Below are 16864 nucleotides of genomic sequence, written 5' to 3'. Positions count from 1 at the left end.
ACACATAATAATTATCAATGTCCAATCAATATTATAGCTTTACAGCCCACTGCCAAGGGCTATACTGATTGTTAAGGGGCATGAGACCAAGTTATAGGACTGAGCCCCTGGCGAGGGCCTATAATGAGGGAGAAGGCCATTAACAACCAGTATAGCCAGAGGCAGAAGGGGCACAAGGCTATTAGAACATTCTACCCACTGAGAGGAGAATGTTTTAAATAAAAAATGGAGAAACAGAAAGACAAACATTGGAATATTGGAGCAGAAGGCTTATACCAGCCATTATAAGCTGAGATCTTATTCCATTGTCTTCAATGGAGCTTTCAACATTCCAGTGTTCTAATATTTAATAATTTACAGGATAGGTAAAATGATAAACAAAATATACCCAAAGTTAATGAACCTACTGTAAATGGTGTAAAGAATATTGTGGCAGTATCTACACTAAAATCAGTTGCCTGGGTGATGTCCATGTGGGTAAGAACAGTAGGCAATTGTTACAGACAAATGGTACAAGATATTATGACAGTAGAATAAATTCATTCCTACATATGATTTCAACATGCAACTAATCTTACTAAGCGCATGGTCTTTCATAGTATTACCACAGTCCTGTGGTTATCATGCTTGTAAATTCTGCGGTGGCTACAGAATTACACTGCTCACGGTTGGATCAAGTTGAGTAGTATCTGTTTTAAAGGCAAGCTCATAGTATTTAGAGGCCAACTCCTCATTTGGATTTGATTGGTATCTGGAGAAAGCTACAAAATGACTTTCACCCTCTGTATTTTACGGGTTGACTTCAGCAATTGCCTATTAAGACCCTCTATGGAAATAGCTAAAAATGTTCCTGCTATGAAATGCTAGGCACTTGCTCTTTGAATGCCTTCAAATACCTAGTTTTGTTTTTTACTACTGCCCCTTTCTTTTACGTCTTTGTTAGAACCAGGTGATGTAGGCCTGTACTGATGCAGTCAGGTGATTGTGATATCAGTTTTCCTTCTGTACAAGGTACACAAACTTTCAATATCTCAGTAAAGCACATCACTTCTGTCATGCTTAGAGGTGCAGAGGACTTCTAGTGTCAGATCTTAGATCCATAGATAACTCACTGATTGAGACTGGTTGACGGTCCCTTAGGCTATGAATTTAATATTGACATTTTAAGCTTAGCATGAGTAGAAAAAACGTCTCACTAGTCGTGGGAGTTAGGTTTGACATTAGCCAGTTTTGAGTATGCATATGCAATCCAATAAATATTGGCTCTCTAATTAAAGATAAGTTTGTATGTCATCCTTATGCATCTGGTTGTTGAGATGGTAGATGCAGAGCAACAGAACACACTGTTAGGAAGCCTGCGGTCCGCATCTATGTCTCAGTTAGGCTGACTACACAGAGTTTACAGGGCTCCCTTCACTCTCCTTATATTCCCTCTGTTCCCGCACTCCAGAGCGACAGGAGAGGCATGGTTCTGCACTTTGAGGTTTTCCCTGATTCTGTGTTTTTCTTTGCAGCAGGGCTTGCTGCTGCTCCGCCCTTGCGGTTATGCTGCCCCTTGGGAAATCTGACTCGGTGTGCAACCAACATTACAAGGAGGGGTCATGGTGGCAGCCAGTCTTCCTTAGCAAAGTAGTGTGACATCACGATGGGGTGGGAACTTTAGTCCATGCCTCCAAAAGCTAAATGGCTGACTTCCTATTAAACAGATAGCTTCAATCACATTCCATTAGGAATTTCTTCAAGGACACTTGCAGTTTGTTTCCTGTTTTCTTTTGGTATCAAACAGCAATTCATTTTATGTACCCTCTGTCACAACACGTCTGGGTTATTTTGCCAGCGGAATTTATGCTCTCTTCCACTCCATATTTGTTCTACTGATTTTGCCTCTTCTTCCCTTTTTCCTCTCTAGTTAGGTTGTTGTCTTGTCTTATGGTGATTTTTAGGTGTTTCATGTGACTTCCTCAGTTTTCCCCTTCCCTGTTCTTCTGTGTTGTCTGTACCACTGCATTTACTTTTAGTGGTTTCTTTTTAGAGACATTCCTCAGGTTTATGGTGGTCATTACAACCTCAGTGGTCTTTTAAGAAGACCGCTGAGGGACCGCCGTGCGGAAGACCGCCAGTAGTGGCGGTTTGCCGCTCGGCGTATTATGACCGTTGGCAGCCCTCCGTCATTTTTCCGACGGAGAGCCGCCAACAGCCATACTTGCGGGCGGCGGGGAAGTGGAGGTTGCTCCACCGCCACGCCAACAGAACACCGCCGATCTAATCACGTCCTGTGATTCTGCGCGGCGGTGTTCTGTTGGCGGTGTGGTGTTGAGGGAGCTGCCCCCATGGCTCCCGTCCCCTCCCGGCGGATCGACGGAACAGGTAAGTCGATCGTCCGTTACGGGAGGGGGGTGGGGGGGTGTTGTGTGGTGTGTGGGTGCATGGTGGTGTGCGTCTGTGTATGTAGGGGGGGTATGTGAGTGCGTGTATGCTTGCGGGGGTGTTGCGTGTTTCGGAAATGTGTGCGTGTCTGTCTGTATGTATGTCTGTATGGATGTGTGCGTGAATGTGGGTGTACGTGTCTGAGTGTGTGTGTGGATGTAGGCATGTATGTCGGTGTGTGTGCGTGTAAGTGTGTTGGTGGTGCCTGCGTGCGTGTGTATGTGTCAGGTAATGTCGGGGGTCGGGGTGGGGAGGGGGGCCCTGCCACCTTTAGTGGGGTGGTGGGGGGTGTAGGGGAAGGAGTCGGGGTGGGGGGTGGGGAGACCCCTATCAAAGCCAGGGAAGGAATTCCCTGGCACTGATAGTGCTTACCGCCATGGTTTTCATGGCGGTTCCTACCGCTGGAAATCCACGGCGGTAAGCTGGGTCACAATACCGGCAGCGGTATTGTCACGGCCGCCGGGCTGGAGACCCAGGTCTCCAGCCCAGCAGTCGTCTCCGGGGAAGCGGCGGATGACCATGGCGGTAACCGCCATGGTCATAATACAAAAAAAAAGACCGCCAGCCTGTTGGCGGTCTTACCGCCGCTTTAACACCGTCCGCCAGGGTTGTAATGACCCCCTATGTTTCTTAAACATAAACTGGGAAAGGGGCTACTGAAATACCTTGCTTCAAATCCAAGAAAGCCTGAATTAAGGAACGCCTGTTGTGTCTCATATTGGACACATATTAAATGGTGCAGACAACAGCGCCAAACCTTTGGGCAACCTACATGGAGTAAGGAGGTGAATTTTATATGGTGAACGTGATAGGACAGGAATGCCATCAAGTATAAAAGGGAAACTCCTTTGAAGCCATATAGTCTTGAAGGTGATAGAAGTGTGGTGAGATGATCCACAGTAATAAAGGCCACAGGAAGGTAAAATGTTATCAGTGCAAAAGCATGACCCTTATCTGAAGGCGAGAACAGGTTTTTCTCCGACATTCAGTGTGGTGGATTCAGTGCTTTCAGGTGAACATTATTTGACAGTAGAATGAATGTGTGTTGAGGTAGGGGCCACCAGGTATTTCAGATAATTCCAAGTTTGTTCAAAATCTGTCTGCTTGGGCTTCTGGGATACCTCTCTTTATAAAATGAGGCCTTGGGGACCAGCCTGTTCTCTCTGGTATTACTCAAGTCATCTGATGTGTTCATAGATTTTACTAGCATGATCACTTACAGTTCAGAGACAAGTACAAACTTGTGTTGCCTTCTATCTTGGTCAGTCGCATTTCAGCAATGAGTGTCAATTCTTGTCCTCAGTAAAGCTTTCACGCATTCCTGCAGTGCGGTCTACACACTTGGGAAGGTGTAGGTAGGCGATCCCATAATGGGATTGCTAATTTTGTGTGTTATTACCTCCTTGGACACTGACCTTGTTTTCACCAGTTCCATTGCCCCTTCTCATCTGCTGGGTGTGCTGTTTGGCCTGGGCTGTCTGGTTTCAGGGGGATGGCAGCATTAACAGGGCTTCCTGGTGGGCATGCACAGCTATGACTTGGAGGCCTTTTCTGTTTCACTGGAAGCAAGGGTCCTAAATGTGTGATCTAGCACAGATTGGTACTTAATTTTTTACATTACTGTGCTTTTTGGGCGTAACAGACAATACTGGAGTTCTGTTTAAGTAAGTGATCTTTTTACTAGCTGCATGAAACTTTTCTTTTCTCAGAAAACCAGCGATTCTGGTGGCTAACGTTTCTTCTGGATTCTTCAGTCCAAGAGAGTGGATCCCTTTTCATAATTTACAGCATTTTATTTCTTCTAGGACATAGGTTAGACCTGCCTATATAAAGTTTTAGTTATGTGTTTAATGTGCCACAACTACTTTTTCCTCATTCTAATCCCTGGATTGTTACCTTTTTCTTCAGTATCCTTCTGGTTATTTGCCTATGTTGTCAGCCAACCAGTATTTCAGAGGTTTTCCCCTTGCTGAGGTTTTCTTTGACAGAACTATTAATTCCTTTCCTGTCTTGAAGCCTGAAGCACTAGTGTTTGGCTGCTTTTCAGACAACAAGATTGTGGAGAAAAATAGCAAAACCTATCTGCAAGACAATATGACAACACTTAGACCTACTTCTCCCTTACACCCTCCACCTGACAATGAGTGAAAGGCCGGAACAGCAGCCAGACAGTTGATGTCTTTGTGAATTCTCTACTAGGAGGTGGACAAGTTGAATTCCATCTTATTGACTTTGACATGGAATCAGACAGTTCATATTGAAGTTCCAAGCTAAGGTATGGCAATTCTTGTCCACATAAATGACATAAACCTCTCTTCAAACATACCCAATGAATATGCAAGGTACGTAGGTCTAAAATCACCTCACGTGCAAATTAACCCAACCATTACTTAAAATACGATACATATGACTGTGTGGGGAAATTAATATAAAAATGCAGTATTAATATTAAAACCAACCTGCACAAGCAATATTGTATGGTAGCGGCGCCATACTTACCAGTCTGTGGAAAAAGTCAGTGACTTTCACCTTCGATAAATCAGGTGCAATGATTTCCGCTTTGTATTCTGTATTGCCTAGGAGGAAAACGTCATATACTGTCATTTGTTGGCTTTTAGATAAAACATTAGTGAAATTTGATGTTTATTACCACAACAAGAACATAGTAATCAAAATCTTAAAGGAAGAAGCACAAGATTGGAGGAGTAAAAAGATCTTCAAGACAAAAAGATATAATGGAACCCAATGCAGTTGAGCATGACACAGAAGGGTAATTGTATGTAATACATTATTATCTCAAAATTGTTACGAATTGTTCTGTATCATCCACACACAGAACCATCTCAGTACTACCATTGAGCTGTCAGCTGCTTTTCCCATACTCACTATTCATCTAGGGCTCAGTGTTTACACTTCACCTTCATTTTAGGGGAAGAGCTCAGCAATGACAATGGTACCATTTCCCACAGCCAAGTTCTAAAAGCATCTTCTATAGTACAAACAAACTTTAATTGAGAAAATAACAATTTAGATGCTTCTGGTACACTTTTATTCTGAATCCAGCAGGAACTAATGAAAGCAATAGAGGCAACTGTGGTACACTGTATATGACTGAGGGACTATCTGGAGGTATCAGCAGAACTACTCCAAAATTAAACTTACTGTACTATCCTGGGACTCTGGATTCACCTATCGAAGGGTCCCATTAAATGCGGTGGGATATGCAGAACCAAACACCTTGTTGAACTGTCTAATTAGCACCTTGGATTAAAAGAGAATGGTGGCTGTGATCTACTCAGCAGTTCAAACCACCAGTGAATGCAACACTAGGTGATGGAGTGAGAACACAGAGGTTAGAGACATACATTAGCACTGCAATCTATTATATACTGGATTCTTCCAAGATAATCATGAGAAGGACCTGCCGTCCATTTCAATGAATGCCCTGTGACCCTCAATTTGGCTAGTGGAGAAATGCACAAGAAGGCTTGGTTGGGAATGTTCCCAGCATTGTATTCAGGTGTGTTCAACTGCCCTAAGTGCCGGACTGCATGTGAAAGTGGTATTGTGACTTCTATTTTGGCCCTGGCATCATACTAACCTAGTGTGTGTGTGTGTGTGCGCAGTAGATGAGGCCTGTCCCTGGCAAAATGAGGTCCAGGTTTACTGACTTCTTGCAGGTAAAGATTTGGTGTTATGTAACAACAAGAAACTTGAGCCAACATCCTGTGTGCATCCCCAATGAGCATGAAACACGTTATGCTAGTAGGGTTCTGTGTATGTGTGAGAGAGAACCTGAGTTGTGAAAGTAGTGGTATATATTTTGGATGTCCATGGCAGTAGCATGGCACAAGGTGGACGGTGAGGTTGGCTGCACCAGCTGTGGAAACGTTATGTCTGCATTCCTGTAGCAAAAGGGCAGAGACCTAGACACCAAAGTTGGGAGGATGGAGGAAGTGCTACTTTTAGAACTTCCATGAAATCCTTGTTAGCAAGGTGCTACTAGTTAGTTCTTCCTGAGCGCTGCAACAAGACGTAATTCTACTTTTCAGCCTTTTCTGGTCTTGAATTATACATGTCCGCTGAGGTGAACATGGGGCACCTGCTCCAGCATATTCAGTTAAGTCTCTTCCATTTCTATGGGGAAGTCAGCCTGATGTTTTAACTTCATTGACTGTTTAGTAACACATGATTAGATATTCTATGAAATTATTTTTTTTTCTTAGCAGCAGCCGGTTGTTTCCACTAGATAGCTGCTGACATTTAAAAACTCAAAGGCCTCAGTAGTTGGGTAAGAGCTTGTTAAGAGTTGTGTAATAGCAGCTTACAATCAGTTTTGGAAAGACCACAACCGTGCACAAAGAAAATAAGGCTGACAAGATATGATAGGGACAGGAAGTACACAAACAATGATGCCTTCTCAAGTACACTGAGCTCTATGTCTGTTGTGGCTTTATTTGTAGCTGATTTACACCCAAAAGAGAACTCAATTGCTGTGTTTGGGACAGAAATGTAGCTAGTTTGTCTGAAATGCACCAGTCCTGACTGAAATATTGTGGGCCAAATATCTTTAGGACCAAAAGAGCAGCAGTAAAAATATCATGTGTGATAATAATATCAGGCAAGAAGTAAAGTAAGGGTTTGAGTTCAGGGATAGGTTTGAGTTCACGGCTAAAGTTGGGTTGAGGTCTAGAGTTGGGTGGGAGGCTAGAGTTAGGTTGGGGGCTAGGGTCACTTTCAGGTTTAGGGGTGGGGTTCAAGGTTAGTACTAGGATTAGTTGTTGGTTTAGGAGAGTTGTTATATTTTTAGTATATCATACTCACACTTAACATAAAGGGGCAGGAGGTCTCACTCTGCCCTCATCCTCCCTCACCATGAACTACTCACACACTGAGAGGCACAGAGGTATATCTAACTATCTGGGAATTCCACCCTTCTTTCACACGTGAGAACCCTTAGGTTTGAAAAACTGCCCTCACCCACTAAATAGTGGCATGCATCATTATTGGGCACACTACTACGCCCAGGTGCAAACCAACATCCTGAGCGGAGCAGATTTGTCTACTTTTTTATACTTCTAACAAATTTTCTTTCTTTTCCTCTGAGATCTGCTGTTCTGTCCTAATATCTAAAACTGTCTTGGTGGGTACCATATATAATTTTTTATGTTTTAAGTCCCTCTGCATGATTAAAATACTGCTTTATCACATGAGGTATTGCTCATTATATTAATGCCCTAGGCCCTACATTTCTTGTACCAACATGTTTCAGCCTTTCTTTTAGCCACTAAGGGTCTGCGGGCCTTCATCAGGGGTCAGATCCCTTCGTTTGTTCTAACTTCCCCTCATTACCTCATCCATGCTGAGTTCGAAGTATTTAGGCCCTCTGCTGAGTTGCCAATGTAACACCTCAATAATACCTTTGGTACCCTGTGTGATCAGAATATTTTTAGTACATACCAGATATTTTATATGAGGTTGTCTACACTTACATGGTATGTGTGCACAGAATGCTTTCAGTTACAGGCAAATGCCAACAATTGTGAGAAGGAAAAGCATGAACCTAGAATACTGTTGTTTTTAGGTGGTTTTAGGCAAAGAAGCATTGTTCTACCGAGTGCAATTAGTCTAGGTTACATATAACTACTACTGGACACTTTATTTTATATATCTCTAACAATATTTTTTGTATTCAAAGGTTTTAACACTTAAATATGTTTTACAGTATCATTCTTTTGAAACAACGAACATATAAAATAAGTACTTTTTAATCGCATTATCGTGAAATGCTACGTAAAAAATATTGGTCAAATTATTGTTATATTTAACGAGTAAGATATGGGAACTAAACAACTGTTGCACATCTGAAAGATCCTCTTTGAATTGAGCTACTTACAAACAATATCAGGAGCGTCTATTAAATTCAGGAAATCATCTTCTTTCTGGTGATGTGAGTATTTCTGGAGAGAACGCTTGTGGGCAGCTGAAAGTATCTCTTGGAGAACATCAATATTTCTCAATTTTCTGCACAAACCAGTAACCCTCAAAGCTTCTTCATGACAAATGATTGCTCTCCGTAAGTGCGCTTTTCCTAGGAACAAAAAAGATTGATTACAAATTACATTGAGGAAAGAGTTCCTAAGCCTTTCCTCACCTAAAAACCACTGTCAACATGGAGGTGACAAAATGCTTACATTTTTTGTAAAACCTTTCTTTTACAGCCAGTTTATTTACTGACTGTCAGTCAATGAAGTTTAGAAGAACAAAGAAGACAAATCTGTCAAAACACAATAAAGCACTTAGAATAAATGTGCCCGGTTTGGGGAGTTTTACCTTTGAGCTGTTACTTAAGTACTGATAATGCATTTTTAATCTCAGCAGGAGTGTGTGCAGACAGTTTTCCCAAACAAAAAACAGTGTTTAAAATGACAGGGCCTCTGGGCAGCATCAGGTTGGCTCTGCTCAGAGAGTATATAGAAATCAATTGTTCGAAAAGAATAATATAACATAGACTAAATTAGTTAAGCCTCGAGGAGGATTGCCATTTTTGGCAAATATCTGCATGTGTCCCTTCTCACCGAGCTAGTTGCAACACTTTACCGTTTTCTGAGGAAAAGTGTCAGTTTATATGGGAGAATTATCAAAAGTCAGGAAGGGCATGGGGATTCAGAAACATGCCACAAATTAACATGGGAGACTTAGCAAAACAAATACAGAGTTCAAAATCTTCCAGAGTTCTGTCCTCTGTGGCTGTCAAATATTCATCTTAAACAATGCCCTAATGGTGGCAATGAATTTATGCATTTTATTTAAGTAAATTGTTGTAATTAAAATTCGACTACTGAGCTGACATGGTGCAGTAGTAGTTCACCATAACAATTAAGAAGAGTTGAATCGTCCAAGGTCATACATCATACTTCCTACGTGATGGCATTTGCACATTTTTTGCCGAATGGACAGTGTGGTAAACTGTCAGCTAGATAAAGAAACATGTCTTGTACCCAGTAAATCAGGCAACAATTCTTGCTGATCAGGGTACTGGTGCCTGTGTTACAGACTGGCTTATGTATGCCTTTGAGGCAAAGTGGGCATTGTAAATTTAATTTGTGCATTTTCATGCCATGTTTAATTCTGGCAAACCGGGAAATGCTATGCAGAAACGTGATTTCAATGAGAATCGACCACAGTCAACTGAATATATTGGCCACTTTACATAGACATATATGGGACTGTTTTTCTTGGGAGACGTGGGTGTCAACTGTGGATGAGAATACCATCCCTAAATAATTAAAAACAAGGCGGTGGCTTCACCTTCCAACTCTTCAATTTGTATGCTGCTAATGTGCCTACCCGGGTGGTCTCTGCAAAGCTGCCCAATACTCTGCCTTGCCAAATCATGGTGCAGAGTCTGGCCTGCCTTGCGTATGCAAATAAGCTTGTCATGACAGACCAGACACACATTATTTTTTTTACATGCAACATAACAGTTTTCAGGTATGATGTAAGTACTTAAATGTTAGCCTGGACATAGTAAATAAGGATTCATATCTAAGGGCCAGATGTAGAAAGCATTTTGCATGGTGCAAACTGCGAAAATCGCAGTTTGCGCCATGCAAAATGCCTTTTGCGATGCACATTCACAATTTGCGAGTCGGTATCGACTCGCAAATTGTGAATGCGACTCTCAAATAGGAAGGGGTGTTCCCTTCCTATTTGCGACTCGCATCGCTATGCTAAATTGCTTTGTGACCGCAAATGCGGTCGCAAAGCAATTCGCAGTTACCACCAGTGTCACACTGGTGGTAACCCATTCGCAAAAGGGAAGGGGTCCCCATGGGACCCCTTCTCCTTTGTGAATGTTGCCAATAAGGGTTTTCAGAGCAGGCAGTGGTCCAATGGACCACTGCCTACTCTGAAAAACCGAAACCAAAAAGTTTCGTTATTTTTAGGGTCGAGCCTGCGTTGCATGCGCTCGCGCATGCGTTTCGCAGGGAGACTCTTTTGTATTTATAAAAGGGCTCGGAGCCCTGTCAACTTCACATCAGTGTTTTTTATTGGTTGGTGGGCTTCCCTAATAAAATCTGCTTGCTTTCATTAGTCGAAGGCACGCATATGGCATGCCTTTTCCGGTGGCTAGCCCTCCTCCAGCGCAGCGACCAAGTACAGAAAACATGCGAGGCTCGCTGTTTTCCATCGGGCTCGTGGACTTTTTTTTCTCTAATTTACGAGCCCGATCTCGCTTGGCAGAAGTCGAGCGCTTTACGTACTTGATTTCACTTTTTCGGGTTATGTACATAAATTCAGTTTTGCCCGATAGGTGAAAAGTCGGGTTAGGAGTTTACAACGTGATCAGCTCTAACATGAGCAAACGCGAGACCCGATGCATTGTAAATGCTTGTTTTTATTTTGCAACTCGTCTTCCTTTAAGGAAAACGGGCTGCAAAATAAATTTTAAAAACTGCTTTATTTAAAAAGCAGTCACAGACATGGAGGTCTGCTGACTTCAGCAGGCCACCATCCCTGTGAGTGCAGGGACTCGCTATGGGGTCACAAAATGCAACCCACCTCATTAATATTAATGAGGTGGGTCTTTGCGACCCCATAGCGACTCGCAGTCGGAGTCTGAGACACCGTACTGCATCCGATTTTGCGAATCGGAAATTGCGAGTCGCACTGACTTGCAATTTCCGATTCGCAAAATCGGAAATTGCTACATCTGGCCCTTAGTGTACTATTTACATGCAAAGTTAATTGGTCTACCTATAAAAATTAAATTAAATTAGATATTTAGCTTAATTACATGCCTGTAAGTTAATTAAATGGCTACAGATTTGGAAAGCCCTTGCCGTTCAGTGAAAGTGCTAACTATATTCTCAAATACTGAATGTATTCCTAAGTTATGTTTTAAGCTTTTTTAACTTATACAATGTTAATAATTTATGACTACTAAAAGCGTTCAAATTGTATATACACTTGCTTTGTCTTGGATACCAACAAAATCAGTGAGGTGTTTCAAAGAAAGCTTGACACCTTGCCTTAAAACTAATAATCAGAAAGTACAAGATACTTGTTTTGCACCACCAACACTGGCTATTATTTACAAGGGTTGGCTTGTAGATCTTATGCCTCACACAGGGTACAGTAAAGATCAAGCATACCTCTCTACCAGATTTGGCCCTATATCAACCTACAGCTTGAACTTGCAATTGCTTATCAGGTGGTACAAGAAGAGAGAATGCGACCATCAATTGTCTTTTGGACCAAAGATGTGGAATATTCCTGCTCTGGTTAGCAGAGTATGTGATGATCACCACTTGCCCTCTGTTGGACCATAACTGTGGAACACATGCTGTGGTTATCACAGTGATTGATAACCAAATACATTTAAGGACGTACCTTAAGAATTTCCTTTTTTAAGGGAGCTTTTGTATGGCAAACATATTTATGTAATAGTATGCTCCATATTACTAGTTTTTTTAATGATACTCGATATCAGCATCTCCCGCAGTGCACACCACTAACATAACAAACAATGTCAAGGCAAGAAAAGATAAGTAGTTAAAAAAAATAATTCACCGCAAAGTGCTATGAAAAATAAATATTGGTTGTAAAAGACTGCACTGTCCATGAACAAAAAGCTTAATAATGTTTTGGTGTCACATTTCTATTCTTTACATCTTGTCACCTCCACTAAGGAGCTTACATCTTTCACGGAGTTCAGGATTCAGCAGTTAATTTATTAACTTGCATAACAGTTATGAATGTATTTGCCCATAATCCAACAGAAGCCGCACACTTTTTGATGAGTCTCAATATGTTCAGGTGAATGTTCATAACTCCTGCACTGGCACATCCTTTTACCTGTGTAGTTGCATAATCATGATGGGCTGACTTACGCAGATCATGGGCAAACTGCTCATTCTTTTGGTGACTGATTGCTCGAATTTGGGAGTAGTGGTGGTCAAGGAAACAGGATGTTGTGAAAGAAGTCATACTTGACTGGTGCGCTCAGAACACAAAAGTCTACTCCTTGCAATGGGCTGCAAGGAAATGTAATGGATTTAAGGCAAGTTTCAGAGGGATATGTTTTAGCAATTCTCTCTCCTGCCAGACCCTTCCTTAAATACAACCACAGGCCAAAAATAATTTTGATTTGAATTTATTTGATTGTTTGAAAATTCCCTTTGTTAAAAGAATATGCACTGTACTATTCAAATTTGACAAATATTTTCCATTTGCATACCTACCTTGTTGTGTTCGTTGAATGCTATCCTTTAGTATTGTCAAGGGGGTTAATCCCTCTGGCATGCGGTCATACAACTGTGACAAGGCTTTCTCCTGTTTGTCTTCATCGTCGCTTAAAGTCACTGAAAAAGAACACACTGGCCAATTATATTTATTTACAATGGTGTTTTCTCAGGAACATAGCAAGGCCTAGGCTAAAATCAGAAAATGCCCATTTAGTATGGCTTACACACATTGTCTTGTACCTACAGTAATTGTTTACTATATAACAAATGTCTGAAAATAGGCAGGTTTAGCTCGGTTTTATTCCTTCATAAGGCTAACAGGAAATTTGAATTATGATATAAGGCTCAATATACCACTTTAAAAACTTAAATGTCTACTAACTGTGCCCTCCTATTTCCATGGGAACTTTATCCCTCTGAGTAGTTGCAGGACCAGACTTCCACAGTTAGGTACCTGCCAGTGGCCCGTGCTGAACCCATTGCAGGCCAGTCCTTCTCCTCCATTATTCATATGGCCTGTCACATCCTTAGAAGACCATGCTTTGGCAGGGCTTTCCTAATGGCATGCACCCTGAAGGGAGCTGAACTGCAGCCCTGGAGGAAGTGTTCATGAATTTACATAACCCTTACCTGACTGACTAACTCAGACAGGACATTCAGGACTACCACTGCCTCCACTCTGCCAGTCATGAATTTACTCTGTGCATTTATGCAGTAAGACCCTCAGCAGGCAGTCCAACAAGCTCCCCTCCTGTAGTTAGGGGAACCCAGCAATGTCATAATTGCCACCTAAGGGGACAAGCACGAGCATTCACAAACAGAAGTGAACTTTTCAACTATGCAATTCACTCCTGCGATCTAGTATCTGCACTGACATGTTCCTTCACCACATTGGGCAGAGCCTCACTGCTGGTTCTCACCACTCCTGTGCTCTAAACACTAATGAGCACATGCCCCTATTGTGTAATCCAACTGCCATAGTCCACTGTATCCCCTGCCCCCAAATGACAAGAAAGTTAATCTGTCTGCCATACCATCAGGACAATATTTTCTCTCATTTGTATATACCATTGACAAAGATACTCTGAAGAGGCCGACTTCAATGTTGCCCACAGCTCAGTAACACATTTCCCAAAGTGTAAACAACAAACATCTCCTTCCACACCAACACTTCCTCATGTCCACCTTAAAGGGCTTTAGCTATTTCCTTCTTTTAAATTCATACCCTTAGCCCCAAGCTTAGTGACCTTCCTATAGGAAATTAGCTGCCACCAGGGCTAAAGGCCTCCCCCACCAGGCAAGGTGTAACTAAATTATATTTTGTATAATTTTAACATGAAAGTAGGTTGCAAGACGATACAACAATAGTAAGACGTAACAATAGATAAACAAGAGCATGTTTTTACTGTAAATAATGAAGAACACTTACACTGATGGTCAATAAGTATTGTGGCAACAAAATAATGCGTTAGAGCTTTGTAATGTTCTGCCTTCACTTGTGCCATGATGGACCATGAATAAGGGATGTTCTCCTTTATTGGTTCTTGGCTCATTGCATTGTAGATTTGTGTATACGCATCACTGACCTAAAAAAAAAAAAATCACAAAGGTATGGTTAGGTGTTCCAAGATTCTAGCAAAGGTAAATGTAAACAACTTTAGTTATCCATGTAGGTGCATGGAAATAGCTCAGTTTAGCTTTGAAAAAGTCACGCCATGTCCAAGTCACCTAAGACTAATGTGGATGGATACATGTGGGATAGAGATATGGGCTATGATGACTGGGATAAATGTTGAATGAGGAGGACATAGTGGATTTATTAAAATGCTTTGTCATGAGTCTGTGGAATATCAACTATGGCAGAAATAAGGACAAAGAAAGGCAGGCTCTCAACAGTAAACCTGGAGGATTTCACCCCATAGCTTGTGGGCAAAGGGGAATGCAAGGCATTCCACATCAATACTGGTGCCACTGCAAAAATGCAAAACTCCATCTAGCATGAATTCTACATGTTCTTCGTGAATCAGAAGTCAGATCTGCTGTACAGGCTTTGTCCTTTCAAACTCTACATAATGGGTCACAGGCCACATCAGACCCCTTAAAGAGCATCATCCAAGCCACACTATTTGACCAAAAGACTGAATAATTATGACAATAAATCAACTACCATATAAGGATTATACTGGCCCCATCTATCCACTTGCATCACCTTTAAGAACTGCTGCATCGGCTTCACAGCAATAACCATAAACACTCAGTCATAGCTGCCCAGCAAAGTCAGTTAGTCTGATGAGCTAGGCAACAGCCGGAGCAATAGCATCACCAGGCCCACTCTTCTTCCTGCCCAGCGATGTGCAGCACTTTCTTGCTTTGTAGGCAGGCATGCACTTTGTGAATGTCTCTACATGCATATGTACTTTCATGTCTCACTTGGTAGGAATTCAGCAGCACGAGAAGCTGCTCAGAATCCCATCTTCCTGATACATGAAGGGTCACACAATTGGAATTACCTCTGTGCAAATATAATTTTTAGCTCTATATTATAATCTTTTGTACACACTGCTGAGTAGCACACATTTTCTGCGATTTCCGAAACAACCTGCCTGATCCATAATTACTTATTTGCCATCCACCAATGTGTCACAATACAAATATGATACTCAAGATAAGGGGTTACTAGCACTGAATTAAAAAATAGTTGTGTTTGCAATAATTATTTTTCTTAATCTCTTGACTGCTATTTTGGATTTGCTAATGATAAATGCCAGGTCTTGCAAAAATCTCGAACACTTAAAATAAACTGCAAAGAAACAGTCTATTTTTTTCTAACTATAAACAGAGGTGATTCCTGTAGCTCATTTCTACAAAGACATTTTTGTCATGCCGTGATCACACAATACAGGTTCATTTCGGATTAGGTTTGTATGACATTAGTAAATTCCAATATCTCTTTTCATAACTTGCACACTAAGTGGCACGCTAATGTGAAGTGTGTATGCAGATGACCAATCAATGTACTGGATCAAAATGTAAATTGATATTCTGTTATTTTGATATTTGCTGTCAAAGTAAGCAAATATCATTGCTAAGTGTCAAATTGGCTCTTTGAATACGTGTGAAATATTAGTTATTTGCAAAAAAGAGTAACATAGATTAGCAATAATTTATAAACAAACCTTTTCTGCTTCTTGGGCGATTTTCACAAGTGTGAAAAATTCATTCCGTATTCCCGTGAGGCTTATTTTCTCAAAGAAGCATTCCTGAGCTTCCGCAAGCATCATTTTTACAAGAACACTCAGCATGGCAGGGCTCATGTCATAACTAGGCGTGTGAGTGAATGTCTCTTTTAAGTAGTTTAGAACACCTGAAAGAATAATGTTCAACGTTATTCAAGCTGAATACAATTACACTGAACATACTTTAAGTAATAACCGATAACTAAGGGTAATCAATGACATGCAACATTAAAATAATACCTATGGTGAGATGACTTGTTGATTAATTTATGCTCACTTCCCTGAATCTTTCAGTAATGCCACTGCAGGAAAGCAATAGGTCAATCCAAATCAGACCATGCATCACATGCAGGGCAGACTTTCCGACATACTTTTTTCTTATTCAGGACCGCCAGAAGAAAATCCTGGCAGTTCTCAACAGGAAATCGAAGAAATCACCACCTTGTGCTGGAAGAAACATATGGTCATTTGCAGTTCGGTTTTCAAAAACTAAATCCGTTTTCAAAGCTTTGTTTTGAAACAACAAAAAAAACCTTTGCGGAGCTCATTAAACATGGCGCCCAGGGAGAGCAGAGGCTGGAAACATGGTTGCGTGGCAGTGAAATGAATGTGCTCCGGCAGCTGGTTGAAAAAACGTTCATTATGCTCAACATGGAGTGAGCTTTGGGAGAGCAAATTAAAATCCTGCCGTCTTTCATCTTACCAAATGGCAAGATGCTATAAGCTATCATCAGACTGACAAGCAGAGAATGAAGACTTGGGCAACCACGGGTTCCTTTCTGCTTCTGAGCCCTGCAACATGGGTGGGGGCAGAAGCAGGCAGGGCCGGTGCCACATTGGAGAGGTGCTGACCGATGTGGCAACTCCTCTCCAGCCTCCATCCTTGTCGGACACTGATCCCCCAAAGTGACTGAATACTAGGATCATGCCCGGAGACGAAGACTTGGTGGT

General features: G+C 41.6%; 1 protein-coding gene across 1 annotated transcript in view; it reads right to left on the bottom strand.

Moving 5' to 3' along the window:
* RHPN2 (rhophilin Rho GTPase binding protein 2) overlaps nt 1-16864 on the bottom strand; it is a 220404-nt gene that overhangs the window by 57377 nt on the left and 146163 nt on the right. Inside the window, exons 8-12 of the mRNA XM_069216541.1 lie at nt 15854-16041; nt 14107-14263; nt 12675-12794; nt 8324-8518; nt 4927-5003 (exon numbers count right to left, since the gene is read on the bottom strand). Of these exons, the coding sequence (XP_069072642.1) occupies nt 4927-5003; nt 8324-8518; nt 12675-12794; nt 14107-14263; nt 15854-16041 (737 nt within the window). The remainder of the gene's footprint in view (nt 1-4926; nt 5004-8323; nt 8519-12674; nt 12795-14106; nt 14264-15853; nt 16042-16864) is intronic.

The sequence above is a fragment of the Pleurodeles waltl genome, chromosome 12 (assembly GCF_031143425.1).
Source record: "Pleurodeles waltl isolate 20211129_DDA chromosome 12, aPleWal1.hap1.20221129, whole genome shotgun sequence".
In the NCBI taxonomy this organism is placed as follows: domain Eukaryota; kingdom Metazoa; phylum Chordata; class Amphibia; order Caudata; family Salamandridae; genus Pleurodeles; species Pleurodeles waltl.
This window is presented reverse-complemented; position numbering and strand designations above follow the sequence as displayed.